The following is a 15,000-nucleotide window of genomic DNA, read 5'->3' on the forward strand; positions in this document are numbered from 1 at the left end:
CACACACACACACACACACACACACACACACACACACACACACACACACACACACACACACACACACACACACACACACACACACTCTTTCAGAATGAAACGATTGTTCTGTTTGAGTTGAAAAAACTATACTCTCCCTTCTGTTTATACTTTAATCAAAATGCCTGTCACTGCTCTTTCCTCTGCCGGAACCTCTGGCTCTGCTGCGTCTGTGTGTGTGTGTGTGTTTTAAAGTTTGGACTGACCAGCTGTTGGATGCTCTGCTGTGCATATTAAATCTCTGGCTTTCACTCCAGACCGATCTAGGAGCAGATGTAAAGTCCTCTAGGACTCATCTACGTTTTAAACGCATCATCCAGAATATTGTGGCTTCTGATAGTCATCTTTATTTTGAGAGAGCCAAACTTTGAGTTGAGCGCATGTGGGAGGGTCGTGTGTGTGTGTTTAGTGTGTGTGCATTTGAATGCTGCATTCATATGTGCTTGCACATTTGTATGTGTGTTGGCCTTGCTGAGAGAGCTGCATGATAGAGAGTCATGGAGGAATGACTTCTGGTTTGACACGTAGGCAACAAAACACCACATATCTGCCAAAATACATCAGGATCTGTCAGTATTTAAAGAAATAGAGAAAAAGTTATGTGCAATTTAAAATAAAAGATTTAATAATTTAAAACAAGTGCAGAATAAAAAATGAAAATGCTTTATGAAACAAAACAACAGCAGTAGCACCTTTAAATCAGTTTGCTTTAACAGTTGTTTCCCGCGCAAGAGTGGGGGACTCTGCCACTATCAATCAAAACTATCAATAAAAGCTACGATATAGAAAAAGTAAACTGAATGGCTTCTGGAGTAAAATGTTGTCATATCAAACATGGGGTTTAAGCCTTAATTAGAAAATCTTAATGATTGAAACTTTTAATATTAATGATTTTAAAACCAGACAGATAAATACGTTTAAAAAATAACTTTTGTGTAAACAAAAAATACAGCAAATGTGAACAGCAAAATAGTCGCCCTGCACTTTGCGACCTGACATGACAAAGAAAAGATTTTGTCTGTTAATCTACACATTCACACTTTCATGGCATAATGAAAGTCATGTGACGGACTGACACCCACAAACATACAACTAATTCTTTCTGACTTCCTCTTCTTCTTCTGTCTCTGTCTTTCTTTGAAGCATGGGAAGGCACACTGTAATTAGGGTGAGACTGAGAATGCTCCAGATTAAATGTTTGCTTGTTAAAACAAGAGAGGAGAAGTTAAAGGAGCTGAAGGGATTTTTCCACTTTCCACTAAACAGAAGCGTTTGTTTGTACACACATTTTATAACCTCAACACACATTTCAAAAAATGTTTTGCACACATGTTTGAGATGACACATGTCCTACCTTTAAAGGGTTATATTTATATAATATTAACTAATTTCTATGTTTCTCATCCCTGCAGAAAACCAACAAATGGAAAATTCACGCAAAGAAGAAATGTGTTCCTGCCTCAAAAGAAAATCCCCCCATTTAAAAAACAAAAGTCTTTCCAAAACCTTTTTTGTTTTTCTCTGGCTACGTACTCAACTCCTGAGACTGAGATGTATTCTTGCAGCTTGGCTCTAACCGTTCTGTGTTTCTGAAACACAGAGGAGAGGAGGAGACAAGACAGTCAAGTGCTGAACTTTTTTTATTGATGAAAACAAGGAAAACAAACAAACAGCTGGCCTGCGTTGACAATGAAACAAAATGGCTGCTGGTTCGAGTGCCTTGGGTAACATCGTGATAACCATCATCCAGCTAACTCTTCGCATTGGATGACTCACTGCCAGACAGACATTAAGATGACTAATGATAATGGCACAGTGATGGTTAGAGGGCGGTCACAGCCAATGAATGTTTACAGCTAAAATGCTAATAAGCTAATCACTCTGGCTCTCAAAGCCCCGTTTTGTGGGAAAAAGAAGAGCACGAGGAATCTGAAGCAGATCTTCTACTTTGTTGTGCTGTAGCAACTGGATAGCTTTTTGGGGTTTTAAAGTGTATCTGTTTGTGAATTTGGTGTATGCACACTGTACTACTTTAACTCTGCTCATGCATTACACTTGGCTTTAAAGAAAAACGCCCATGGGAAAATGTCTTAAACCACTGATCACAGTTCAGCCACTATTCCACTTCTGTTTATTTTCACTTCAGCTTTTCTGATTTAAGTGAGAATTGCAGAAAGTTGTATTATAATATGCTAGACAATCTGATTAATGTATGTCCTTTTCCTGCCGCTTTAAAAAGTTCTTTGCATACTTGCTGTGAGTGTTTTGACTGAATAATGCAAAAGCAGAAAGTTTCTTGTAAAATGCACCAAAGTGATAATAAAGTGATTCTAGTCATAATATAGAGGATTTGTCTGAAACCATAAGTAGTCTTATTACTGTTTGATGATGTTTGTTTTGCATTTGCTTTTGATAATCTTTGATGTGTCAGCTCCTGTGGACAATAAAACTTTTCTTGATGCTGTATATGAGTGTAATATCTTGATATCAAAGGAATAAAGCACAAATTGGCTGTAATTCACGAATGAGGGGAAGCCGTGGTTTAATTTGCTGAAATAAAATGATGCAACATTAACAAAGCTAAAAGGACCGAGCTGTTAGAAATAACTCAACGATCTTTTGTATATCATTTACCTTTATTAAGAAAGAAATGAAGTAGAAAAGACAAAGGCAGACAAAAATGAAACAAAGTCATTATGTACACTGTACAGAAACAAGTCACAGAGTCAGTTAAGAGAAAACTGGACTTTGCCTGCAGTTTTAATTAAGATCCAGTTTGTTAAGGCTACCTTCATACAGGTTTGTCAGCATACCTCAAGGCACACAGGCTGATAAATTTGGTCTCTATTTAAGCACATGGTTCATGTTTGAGATCAAATACAAAAATAAGTCATTTTCATGAATTAAGACAGAAGACAAGACGTAAATATATCAGATCGCTGTTATGAACGCTCTTGTAAAACTACGCAAAGCTTCACTCGGACTGTCCTACATTATATGGAGCTGAAACTCTCCGTCATTTGTTTTCACATTTTCATGACATTAACAGAGATTTGACAGGTTTTGAGTTGCGTACACAATGCAACATAAAGAAAGAAAGAAACGTACTAAAAAAAAAAAAAAGCACTGTCAAAATTGCATTAGACATGCAAAGAGCACTTCAAAGACACAGAATCTGAATGTTTAAATAGGTTTTTCTCTAGAAATGAATTTGTTTATATATCCATCCTGTGCTTTTGGTGCTGTTCAACTGTTTGGATAGAAAAAAGAAACATTCACAAACTCTTCAAAGTCTTTGAAGTTCTTTAAGCCATGCCAGTCCAGGGACGGCACATTGTTCTCATAAGCTTTGGTTGCGCTTAACCTGTGTCCAATTGCACTGTGTGGATATTCAACTATCTCAGTATTATTGCTCCATCATGACTGCTAAAATGTCATTGTTTGGTCCGGGGAGGAAAACATCCCCGTCGCTGACAGTAAACAGACCGCTGCTATGTCAATGATGAACAAAGGACATGTCAGTTTGTCGTCGTTATGAAAGAAATAAAGTAAAATAAATTTACAAAGTACAGCAGGAATGATCATCCACAGGTAGAAACACTGGTCCACTTAACAAACATTATTAAAGTTCAGATTTTAAGACACAAATTGTTCCGATACTCCCATCCTGAGGGCACTTTAAGTGTGGGATTGTCATGAAGATTTTGGATGCTTCTCATCCAAAATGTGATCTGCATTGTCACATATACAATCATTTTTGAGTGGTCACGCTGCACTGAGGCATCATGGGTGATTTCTGTCTTTGCTGACGTGTGTAGTATATCTTTCTCCTCGGATATTGACACTCAGGCGAGGTTTTAGCTTTCCATTGTGACTCATGCCAAACTACAGTTTGTCTACACTTTTAAAAGGCACTTCATCAAAGACTTCTTTTATATCTGCAGAGGACCCATAACAATAACTACAGACATCTAAAGTCTTGCTGCATGTGCTTGCCCGGCAAGGCCAAGAAAAAAAAAAAAAAAACGATTAAAGAAAATATGTGGACATACAAAACAATATGAAACATATGTATCTTAGACGTCACTGTAGCTTCACTCTTACTGGATTCTTAAACAAACAAACAAAAAAAACTCTTGCTGACGTTGACAAAAAATGTGTGCCAAAGGTCAAATGAATGAATATTCAAATAAACTAAAAACATGAACAAACAAGATGTTTGATTGACAACATGGCGGATGTGGCTGCGTCTCCTCCATCTTGTCCAGTTCACATTACAGAATGGTGCAGTGCAAAACGATCAGAAGATGCTGATCTTTTCCTTCATTGGATCAATGTCACATTCAGACAAATGACATCATCATAACAGGATGCTTTGTATATATTTGCTCCGCAGTGTATCCTGCATGGATGGCTCCTTCCGCTCGGATTGATTGGCTCCAGTAAGCCAAGGTGACCTTTGACCCCGCCTTCAAGGTTACAACAGTCTGAGGGGTCTTTTGCAGGTCTTGTGGGAATCATTTTCAAGGTGAATGTTTAACGTTGCAGAGCTGTGCTTTGTCAAGTGTGTGTTCATGCTACGTCATGTTCTCCCAATGCTACAAGAGAGTGAAGATCCTTCATTAATCTGCCTCTGGTTGTCTTTTTCTTTTCAATGTTTTTTCTCGGGTTAAATGACCGTTGTCCTCTTCAGGAAAAGCCTGTAGAGGCTCATGAGAGTATGAATGTTGTTGCTCAGTGTGTGTTTGTATCATAGTGGTCGGACTGCAGCCAGTAGTCACGCAGGTGGAGGAGTTTTTGTGAGGCCATGAATACAGTGGTCAAACTAAAGACGACGCCAGCTTCCAGTGGTGTTTGTGTGTGTGTGTGTGTTTCCATAGAGACTTGGTTGAAGACAGTTGTCTCTTTCCTCAGAGGGAACCACTGTTCACTGTCAGTTTTTCTGGCTACTTCCTTGATGAATGAGAGAAAGAGAGATATTGTATTATACATAAAGTAAAGAATGGTAAATTGATAATGCATATGATATTAAAGGGGACATAGTATGCTAATTTTCAGGTTCATACTTGTATTTTGTGTTTCTACTAGAACATCTTTACATGCTTTAATGTTCAAAAAACACAGTCTTTTTCTAATACTGTCTGTCTGAATATACCTGTAATCGCCCTCTGTCCGAAACGCTGTTTTAACGCCTGTCTCTTTAAGCCCCTTCTAAAAAAAACCCAGTCTGCTCTGATGGTCAGTGTTTCTGGGTCTTCCACATTTGTGCTCCCGGCGTCTCTGCACCGTCATTGCTGCTGGGGAATGACTGTGGCACTTGTATAGCTGTGACCTCACAACCGTACAGAAGTTAGGGCTGGACAATAGGGCCAATTCTATCACGTTATTGTATGTTCTCTGATAATTAAATAAATTAATAGCCTATGTTAAATTACCACATGGTAATGCCTTTTTAAATCCAGTTTAAATTTAATACGTAATATATAAAAAATATTGAGTATTTTCTAATTTTATCAAAACCTTTAGTGCAAAATATTAACTCCAGCCCTAAAGGATTTCTGACGTATCTGAATATGGGCTGTATGTTTTCCTCTGTGGATTAAGTGATTTGTAAATTTCACAGTAGCCTATTGATATAGCACCTCAACCTGCCTTTAGAAGGAAAACACACACACACACAGAAATCTCACTTTTTACAATATGGAACGTTAAAATACAATGTTGTCCCTACTTGTCAGAGGTGATAGCGCCCATCGACAGCGAGGCAATGGCACTGACAGCGTCACTGTCCGAGTCTCGTCTCAGCCTCCGTCTCTGTGCCTGCAGGTAAGACAGACCCACCGTGACTGTGGAATCCTTCACACTCTGCCAGTACTCACCTGCAGGAAGCGAGAAGATGAGAAAGATGGAGAGTGGGAAGGGAGGAGAAAGAGAGAAAGATTAATGGCCTCAGTTGTTGGTATTCCAGTGTTGTTTTCATTCAGAATGGTTCCTTGAAGGAAAGTGCCTGCAATGCATTATTAAAAAGCAGTACTTGGTGTTTGATCCACCAGTTGTAGCCGTTTGATCTGAATATAAGCACGGACTGTCATATAAACAGCCCATGGTCTAAATATCCATGTTGATAATTTCAGAAATGTAAACTCAAACTCCATCTGTTCTCTCAGGGTCTCCAGGCTGAAGTCTTGTGACACACAGTATAAGTAAAAATCAATCAGTGTTTGCAAATGTGTTCATCTATGAGCATGTGTGTGTGTTCTGGCTGTCCATGCAATACTCATATATTTCACCCCGGGCCTAAACTATGGGCTTAACATTCTTGTGGCTTTGCAAATATTTTTAATTAATCTAATTTGGTTGGGATAACATTTGTGTGCAATCAGGAGGGGATGTTGCAAAGGTCGTGTGCCAGAGAAGTGTTTGAAGATAATTGGAGCCAGGGCGGCCGTGTGTGTGTGTGTGTGTGTGCGTCTGTCTGTGTGTGGGACGGCTGGAGGGAGGGATGGGAGACAGGGATGTAAAGGAGGAGAGGTGGCCAGAGAGCAGGAGGGATGAGGAGACAAAGGGAGGAGAGTGCTAATCAGAGACCAAAGTACAGAAATGTAAAAAAAAAGCTGCTTGTAGAAATAGAAACTTTTTTTTGGTAATTGTAACAGGTGGAATAATAAAACGCGAAAAGTGGATTGAGAATTGACAACTGTAAGCTTGACAGATATTTGTAATTTAAAATCAAACAACAGCAGCAGAAGCCAAGTTGAAAAGTAGAAGTTGTTTTGTTTAAAATGAAAACTATTTGGATACCCTGAAATGTATAAATGTTCTAAAATCCCAATCATTGTAATTTCACCATGGATCCTGTGTTGCTCCTCCTGTCCTCTATGTAATTTGAGGCTATATTATTATTGAAATACTCCCATGCGTAAGGCGGTGAACATGGTGACGTGACTACCATTTTTTGTGACAGTAACAGGTGTATTTCTTTAACCTCATCTTCAACTTAAAGCACTGTACTCACTTGTGACAACTGGGCAGATACACATCATCTTTGTGGATAATGTGTATTCTTATTAACTTCAAATCAGTTGATAGGAATATATTTATCTCATATTTGTTGTGACATTTCATGTGTATGTGACATTTGCTTGTGATCAGCTTATGGTGGACCTTGGAGAGATTGAGAAAGTAGTAAAAGCAGCTGACACCAATAATGGTGGTGAGAGTAAAGGAAAAAATGTGCAGGTTAGATAAAATAGATGGCAACAACTTAAGAGGAAAAATTGAAAAATGAAATTTAGAAACATTTGTTTCAAAGATTTTCCAAAACACTGATGTGTGAAAAGTCTCTAACTCCCTAACTAACACCATGGACTCTCTGAAGACATCAAAAATCTAGCCTCAAAATTAGCACATTCTTTTCTATTTATCTATATTGTAAAAATTATTTTCACGTTTGAATAATGAAAGGTTAGGGACAACACAAAAAAATGACAGTGAACATGCAGCTGATTCTTCTAACATTCTGAACTCTATGGTTCTGATCCTCCTCTCCATATCCAAAAACCCTAATTTATGCCTTATGTCCTTAAATTTCCAAACAAAATAATAAATTGCTGCTATTTCACAAATTAACTCAATCTTTAAACTGTGAATCTTTCAGATCAACAGTTAAATCCTGGTGTCCTGTCGGAAGATTTAAATAACTAATGATGGTGTCATGGTTGTGGTTTTGGAGAGGTGTCAAGTGTGTGTGTGTGTGTGTGTGTGTGTGTGTGTGTGTGTGTGTGTGTGTGTGTGTGTGTGTGTGTGTGTGAGTGTGTGTGTGTTGTGGCCTGCGCACGTGGAAACACAAGTGAAAATAATTTACAGTAAACTGTAGCATGTTTCTTCCTGCACAATCTGCATGTGAAAGGTGCTTTTATCAATATATATATATATATATATTTTAGAATACATATATATTCTAAAACATGAATACATGTCCTTGTTATGCAGCCCTACAGTTACTGCCCAGCAGCCAGCTTACAGCATATTTCATTAGCCTACTGGTCAGGTTGCGAGTCTTATATTAATGTGTCAGGCCTGGTGAAGTCTGGAATTGATTTTAGCGATAATTTGTAGTTAGCGGGTCGGTTCCAATGTTGAGCTTTCCAGGTGAGCGGCAGCATTGCAAAACTGGAAACATCAAGGTCTCTGCAGGACAGATTTGTTAGGATGTTTTCAATACAAATACAAAAAATCTATTGGCCTATAGGCATATACAATGAAAAACTGTGCGTTAAAATGTGACTGATTTCTATGTTGATGCACCCAACACAAAAATGTGTATTTATATATTTTTCACAGGGCTGCAAACGTTCTGAATCGAAATGGTTGTGTTGCTATCAGGTGTCAGTTCTCACCCTGAACCTGGATGACTGTCTGCAGTGACTGGACCGCATTTTCACAAGGCTTCTGGTCCAACACGAGCTGGGACAGGGGCTCCACCTGGGATAAAGGCAGAATGAGCGGTAGGATGAAAACATACTGTATATTTTTACAGAAACACACATGTACTGCACGTACACACACACACACACACACACACACACACACACACACACACACACGCACACACACGCACACACACACACACACACACACACACACACACACACACACACACACACACACACACACACACACACACACACACACACACACACACACACATGCATTTCACCTCCATGCCCAGCAAGGCGCTGACGCAGGCTTCAGAGGCATCACAGATGGCCTTGAGATCATGTCCTCCTTCCAGAGCCAGGACCACACGACCCCCGGCCAGTGACATCAGCTGACGGGTCAGGAAGCCAAAACCTGGTAGATAACAACACACTCAGATCAAAAGAGGCTTTTCCTTCAGTGTTCGGTGAAAGTTTGTCTTTTTTTCCACTTTAGCCTCAAACTCACAAAATTGCTGTGCATGTATAGATCTGCGCTCATCATTTACAAATCTGTATTAATGAATCTACTGTACATTTATCTAAATATAGAAGGCAGTAAAGTAAATAGAATAGTAAAAACTAAGGTCTTCTTAAATCAGTGCACAAACAAAGTTTCTAGTCTCTCTGAAGTTGCACATTTTCAGGTTTGTTTTGATAAAAACTCCTGCATTAAACATTGCTGCTCACCTGAAGCTAATGTCAGACATCAACACTTCGGACTGTTTAGCTGAGAGTTTAAGAGGAATAAACAAGCTTCATGATTCTACCATTTTCCCCAAAGTTAGCTGGGGAAGCTATCTAGTAAGACAATCTGGCCTGGTGTCTGCATTCAAAATAAGGGTATTAACATAAAATGCAGGACGACTTCATATCAATGCTAAACAGAAGGTTAAAAAATTATAAAAAAACAAAAGCGGGTTCATATGAGACAGAGGTCAATCAGAAAACTATGACTCACTTTCACCAGCACAAGAGAAATCAACATAGATATGTCTAAATAAGTATGATGGATTTCAGACTGCACTTTGTGAGATTTTAAAGTTGATACACATCCCCTGGTCGTATTTTGCATCTTCTTGACAATATATGCTAAGAAAACAGCAACCCCAAACTATTTTATTTATATATATTTATATATATATATTTTTATTTCATATAAAAATCCAAACATGTTTTTGTCCTGTAATACAAAATATGGCATGTGTTCCCGTAGGCTGGTATCAACCAATTTCAACCAATGATGTCATGACATCCATCCGTCACAGTTAGTGCCAAAGAACCAAGATTCATTACTGTAACGCCAAGTGCAGATGAACAGAACCGCCGCCACTGCCGCCAGACAATACCGTCCTCCTGATCTAATGGCAGGTGAGAGAGGTGTCCTGAACAGTCCTGCAACTACGTATCGTGCAAAACTGTAAGCCGGCCTACTTTTCAGCGATCATCAATGAAATTCAAAGGATTTGATTTAAATCCCTCTTGAAACTGTACACCGCTCTAACCTCCGTTTCACTGTGACTTTAACACTGATTCATATCTATGTCTATGTCTGTGTGTAAGAGCCTGTTAATGTAAATGAGGGGCTGATTGAGGCTTACACTTGGCTGTGACCTTGTAGCCTCCCAGTGATGACAAATGTCCTTCGACAGCATCAAAGCCAGCAGACACCAGCACCACATCAGGAGAAAACTTGTGGGCGATGGGCATCACCACGGCTCTGAGGAGGAAGAGGGGAAAACAACGTGTTGTGAACAAAAATGCTGTATGGTATGTTGCATTCATTCAAGTCCTGCGGCCTAGCTGAAATTAGATAACACATTTAAGAAATCATGTTTTCAACAGGTGTTCATAATTTGTGAAAAAATGAATGAACTTAACTGGTACAAGATAAAAATGTGAGAGAGGACGTCACTGAGGTACTGATTTAACATCAGAATAGACTGAAACATTAGTTATTGTAATAAACTGAATTTTACGTTTCCTGTAAACAACATCAAATAACTGCATAGTTGAGGTGATTGATCTGCGACTGGAACACTTGGACAATGAAAGATGTTTTTTTTCTGGTTTGTTAACTGCAAACATTTGCTTCATTGTAAACTCCTTCCATTTAAAAATGATGAAAGATAAATTATCAAAGGCCATGTTCCAAGCGCTTGATCTCTGTTCTCGATCCACTCCTGGTAAGTGGCCAACACTAGAAGGTGGGGTAGCTCCCTCCCAGGTGTGAAAGTGTGCAACTGTTTAAATGTGAAGCAGATCACTGCTGAAAAAAAAGGAGCAAGAGCGTTCTGCAAACATTTACATTTTTTTAAATGGTCAAAGTAAAGCAAATATAGGCAGGACAGGTGGCAAACACTGAAAAGTTTTGTTTTTTTGCGAGTGACACAAGCAGATAAAAATGAGACCTTTGACATATCTGGACTGAGACGCCCATATACTGTATTCTCTACACAGGGTAGACCACTTTCCTCGCCTTTATGCTCTCCTCCCCACTTCCTCTCGTCTCCCGCTGCCAGTTATTTAGCAAGAGCGCATGGTCCATGCCGCGTTTGATTTCTCCCCCCCCCCACCCTCTTTCTCTCTCTCTCTCTCTCTCTCTCTCTCTCTCTCTCTCTCAGCGGCAGTTCAAAGGCGTTTGTGTGCGTCTGGTTCCCATTAGGAGCTCGTCCCTCTTCTCACGTCACTGACAGCCAGCCATCTGGGATCCATTGGGCCTAATTACGCCGCCTTTGGATTCCCTAACAATGCACCCCCCACTTCTTCCCCTCTGTTCTGCTCTCCTCTCTTCCATAGTTTGTCATCCATCAGAAGCCACCTAGAAAAGCACATGAAAATATGTACATGCATACATATGTTCTATGCACGAGCCAAAAATATATAAAAACATACATGCTCTTCTTTTGAAACTTGGAGTTATACGTGCGCTGTGCTACCGGTGATTAGACTGACCTGAAATTCTGACCACCTCAGTAATCCTCCGCACATACACGCACACTACGTCATGACACTTAACCTCAACGCAGCTGAGCTTTCTCTTGATTGTACTAGAGTCCCACTCTCGACCACAATATTTCCCCTGTCACTAACACACACCCAAAAACAGAGACACACATCAACAACCGCTAGTTTTCTGTTCCATCCAGAAGAGAAACACACAGACTCTGGAACATCCTGTCGTCTAAATCATGTATTCGAATTGAATTACAGAACTGGCACCGGACTAGATACTTAATTGCATAAACATGAATTCATGATGCATTAAATTTGGTCTGTATAGCGTGTTATGCATTTATTTGCACCAGTTAATTCACAGACTGATGGCAAAGTTCACTGAAAAAATGTTTATATTTTTTTTTACAAAAATCCTTCCTGTACCACTTTATCAATTCTGCAAATCCAAATGACATTTTTACTATTATTGTGTAATTTTTTTGCCTTAATTAGATAGTTGACCGTGTCAGTAAACACGGGGTTGTTACTCATGATGACTTGCAACAAAGGTCTTTCGCCGGATATGCACCCCGGACATCACAGCTACATGGTATGTGCCTCAAACCACTGGACCACCAGGACACTCCTTCTCCACAGAGCTTTGATACAGGGCGAAGTTTCTTGGGGTAACACACAATACGGTACTGTACTACAGTGTGGTTTACTGAGGAAGTTTTACACATGAAAACACTTGCCATTTCCCAAACTGGATGAAAAATACCAAAACCAGACGCCTGCTCAGGAAAAGACCAGTTGTTTCTTAATTAGCATCCAGAGCTCCAGTAAACACTGGACTTAGTGTTTCCGAGCCTGCCTATTGGCTCTATGGATTTTTTACCAGTATGGGTTAGCTCATTAGCATCTTTCCTTTGACGAGGGGCCCACCCACTGTGTCTGCTGCATACAGAGCCGTGTAGAGCTCACATAATGTTTAATCATCTGGTGGCGAGCCAGTGTTGCTGACAGAGTTTGTTACAGTGTAGAACCAAAGTATATTCATTCAGGAAAAATAGCGTGAATGAAATGTAAATTGTGGTGAGAGCAAAGGTGAGTTTCCCTAACACATCAAGGTTGGTTTATGGTTTTGTTTTTAGCTCAACAATCAATGGAAAGATGTGGCCTTACATCATTGCAAAAACAGACATTACAGTAGACATTACTGGCAACCATTTTTCAGAGGAAATCAGGAATCAGACGTTAAAATTAGAGCTGCAATTAGTCGACTAAGCAATTAGTCGATCAACAGAAAGATAACAGCCAACTATTTGGATAACTGATTAATCGTTTGAGTACTTTTTCATGCCAAAATAGCAGAAAAATGCTGCAATCAGACTCTCAAATATGGAGATCTGCTGTTTCCCCCTGTTTTATATCATATCAAACGGAGTATCTTTGTGTTTTGGACTGACAAAACAAGTGAAAAATTGTAAAGGAAAACAAATTGAAAGATATCACTTTGGACTCGTCACTTTTGGACTTTTAATTGATAATAAAAATAATTGTTTGTTGCAGTTCTAATTAAGATCCAACAAGATTCAACATTACAGAATATTTGCATGATAATAGACTCAAAAGGTGTTTCAACCACGAGGAGAAAAATAATGGCTTATTGTTTATCCTCCTGGCACACACACTGAAAAAAAACCACTTTCCTGCTCCCCATGAAAATGTGTTTTTATTAGCTAAACTAGCTCACCAACATCATGATACTCTACCTGAGGTGGTTTGAATAACAACCTTGACAGTGATGTAACTCGTTTGACTGAAAGCAGCATCACAAACTGAACCTTATGAAAGCCTAGAATGAAGTGAAACATACTCACTAATATGAAAACTATGGTATGGTCAACAGACAGTAATGTATGCAAGTATATCTAATTTGTAGCACATGAGCTTACACATGCAGAAACACCAGTGCAGACCTTTAGTTTTGGATTATAAACCGTAGAGTGCTGCATTATGGAAAGAAATATGATGTGACAAACAGACACAGCTTGAGGTCTTTCTTTACCTGAATGCAGCCAGGTACTCTGCGTCACCCATGGGAGGGTTCAGCCCCCCTGTCCATCCTACATTCACATTAAAGCCCTCGCCTGCACCTGCACCCACCTGGATGGAGAGCGGAGAAAGAGAGAGAGAGTGAGACTCAGAGAAGAAAAGAGTCTCTGGGAACGTCAAGAAAGTTAATGAGTCCCAGTGAGAGTTGAGAAACTTTGTGACGATGACAGATTTGTGTCAAATGTTCACAAAATAAGTTGGGCTGTTCCAAAACGTTGCATTGCACCAATCGAGGAAAAGCGTCTGAATCTCTTTAAAGCAGCACCCGGGAGTCATTATGATTCCTAAATGAAAGACGGGTGGCTATTAATTCAACACCCCTGTCCCTCCATTTTGATTTTGATACAATTTGTCAAATGGTCTTATAAATCACTCTGAGCCACAACAGAGCTACACCCGTTTATGATTCCCAAGCTTTGGGTTATAGCTATACTGGGAAATATATATCACATTTGGAAATAACTGCCTGATCTCAAAATCTTCTATTTATATATTGAAAATATATTATTTGTATATATTTCTATTACATTATATTTATATATATGTTTATAACTGGAATGTCTGCGTTCTGTATATTGGCATTTAGTAGGTTTGGTATAAATGACATGTCAAATAAAATATACACTCCTCATTTACATTTTATGACGTGCTGAAAAGGATTTAGTGGATTTTATTTGCTGTATTGAGATTGACGTTTACTTCCAAAATGCCAGGCAGAGTAGATGGAGGTTCTCTCAGTTCGACCTCACATATTTGGGGCAGAGTGAACTGAGGCCCGGGTCTTGGAAAGATGGTTTAAAGATTCCTGCCTTTCTCTTTGTAGTCCTGCTAGCAGCCATTTAGCTGTTCTCAAAGCCCTTCACCATCAGTCAATGTGTCAGATTGAGGGCAGAATGAGGAGGTTGATTGACATACTCTTGGCAACAAGGCGTGGTAATTTCCTTTGTATGTGTGTGTGTGTGTGTGTTTGCACGTGTGTGTATGGGTGTGAGAGGATGTTTGAAAGAATGCTGATGAGCATCGCAGAGCGTCTGTCTCCATTCTTCTCTCAGTGGACGGGATGTTCACAGGGCAAACTAAAAACACATGAGACCTCCCGTCCTTTGCCAACTGGTAATGTACCCGCATGCACACGCATGTGCACACGCATGTGCACACGCATATGCACACGCATATGCACACGCTCTCTCTCTCTCTCTCACACACACACACACACACACACACACACACATACAATTCTTGCTATTGCTCTAAGTCTTTTGCGCTCCTCTCTGTCCTCTTTCTGTCTTTTATGTTTCTTGAGTTGCTGGACTGGATTATGCCATGGCTGGTTTCTGTGTGGTATTCTGCACTCTCTGTTATAACTATGACATCACACCCCTACCCCATGGTGTGTTATATACCTACACGGGGGACAGCGAGACTCCAG

The 15,000-nt window shown here is 39.6% G+C and overlaps 2 protein-coding genes across 5 annotated transcripts in view; one reads left to right on the forward strand and one right to left on the reverse strand.

Moving 5' to 3' along the window:
* The window catches only part of LOC310966089 (twist-related protein 2-like), a 6,800-nt gene extending 4,295 nt beyond the window's left edge, over positions 1 to 2,505 (forward strand). Inside the window, exon 2 of the mRNA XM_083939897.1 lies at positions 1,452 to 2,505. The gene's annotated coding sequence lies outside the window, so the exon portion shown is untranslated. The remainder of the gene's footprint in view (positions 1 to 1,451) is intronic.
* A 209-nt stretch (positions 2,506 to 2,714) lies between these two features.
* LOC310965311 (histone deacetylase 7-like) overlaps positions 2,715 to 15,000 on the reverse strand; it is a 51,618-nt gene continuing 39,332 nt past the window's right edge. For all 4 annotated transcript variants that reach the window (XM_083938826.1, XM_083938825.1, XM_083938827.1 and 1 more), the window contains exons 20-25: positions 13,525 to 13,622; positions 10,118 to 10,236; positions 8,759 to 8,892; positions 8,439 to 8,523; positions 5,771 to 5,918; positions 2,715 to 4,992 (exon numbers count right to left, since the gene is read on the reverse strand). In XM_083938826.1, the coding sequence (XP_083794952.1) occupies positions 4,986 to 4,992; positions 5,771 to 5,918; positions 8,439 to 8,523; positions 8,759 to 8,892; positions 10,118 to 10,236; positions 13,525 to 13,622 (591 nt within the window). In that variant the 3' untranslated portion in view covers positions 2,715 to 4,985. The remainder of the gene's footprint in view (positions 4,993 to 5,770; positions 5,919 to 8,438; positions 8,524 to 8,758; positions 8,893 to 10,117; positions 10,237 to 13,524; positions 13,623 to 15,000) is intronic.

The sequence above is a fragment of the Echiichthys vipera genome (genome assembly GCF_963691815.1).
Source record: "Echiichthys vipera genome assembly, chromosome: X".
Classification (NCBI taxonomy): domain Eukaryota; kingdom Metazoa; phylum Chordata; class Actinopteri; order Perciformes; family Trachinidae; genus Echiichthys; species Echiichthys vipera.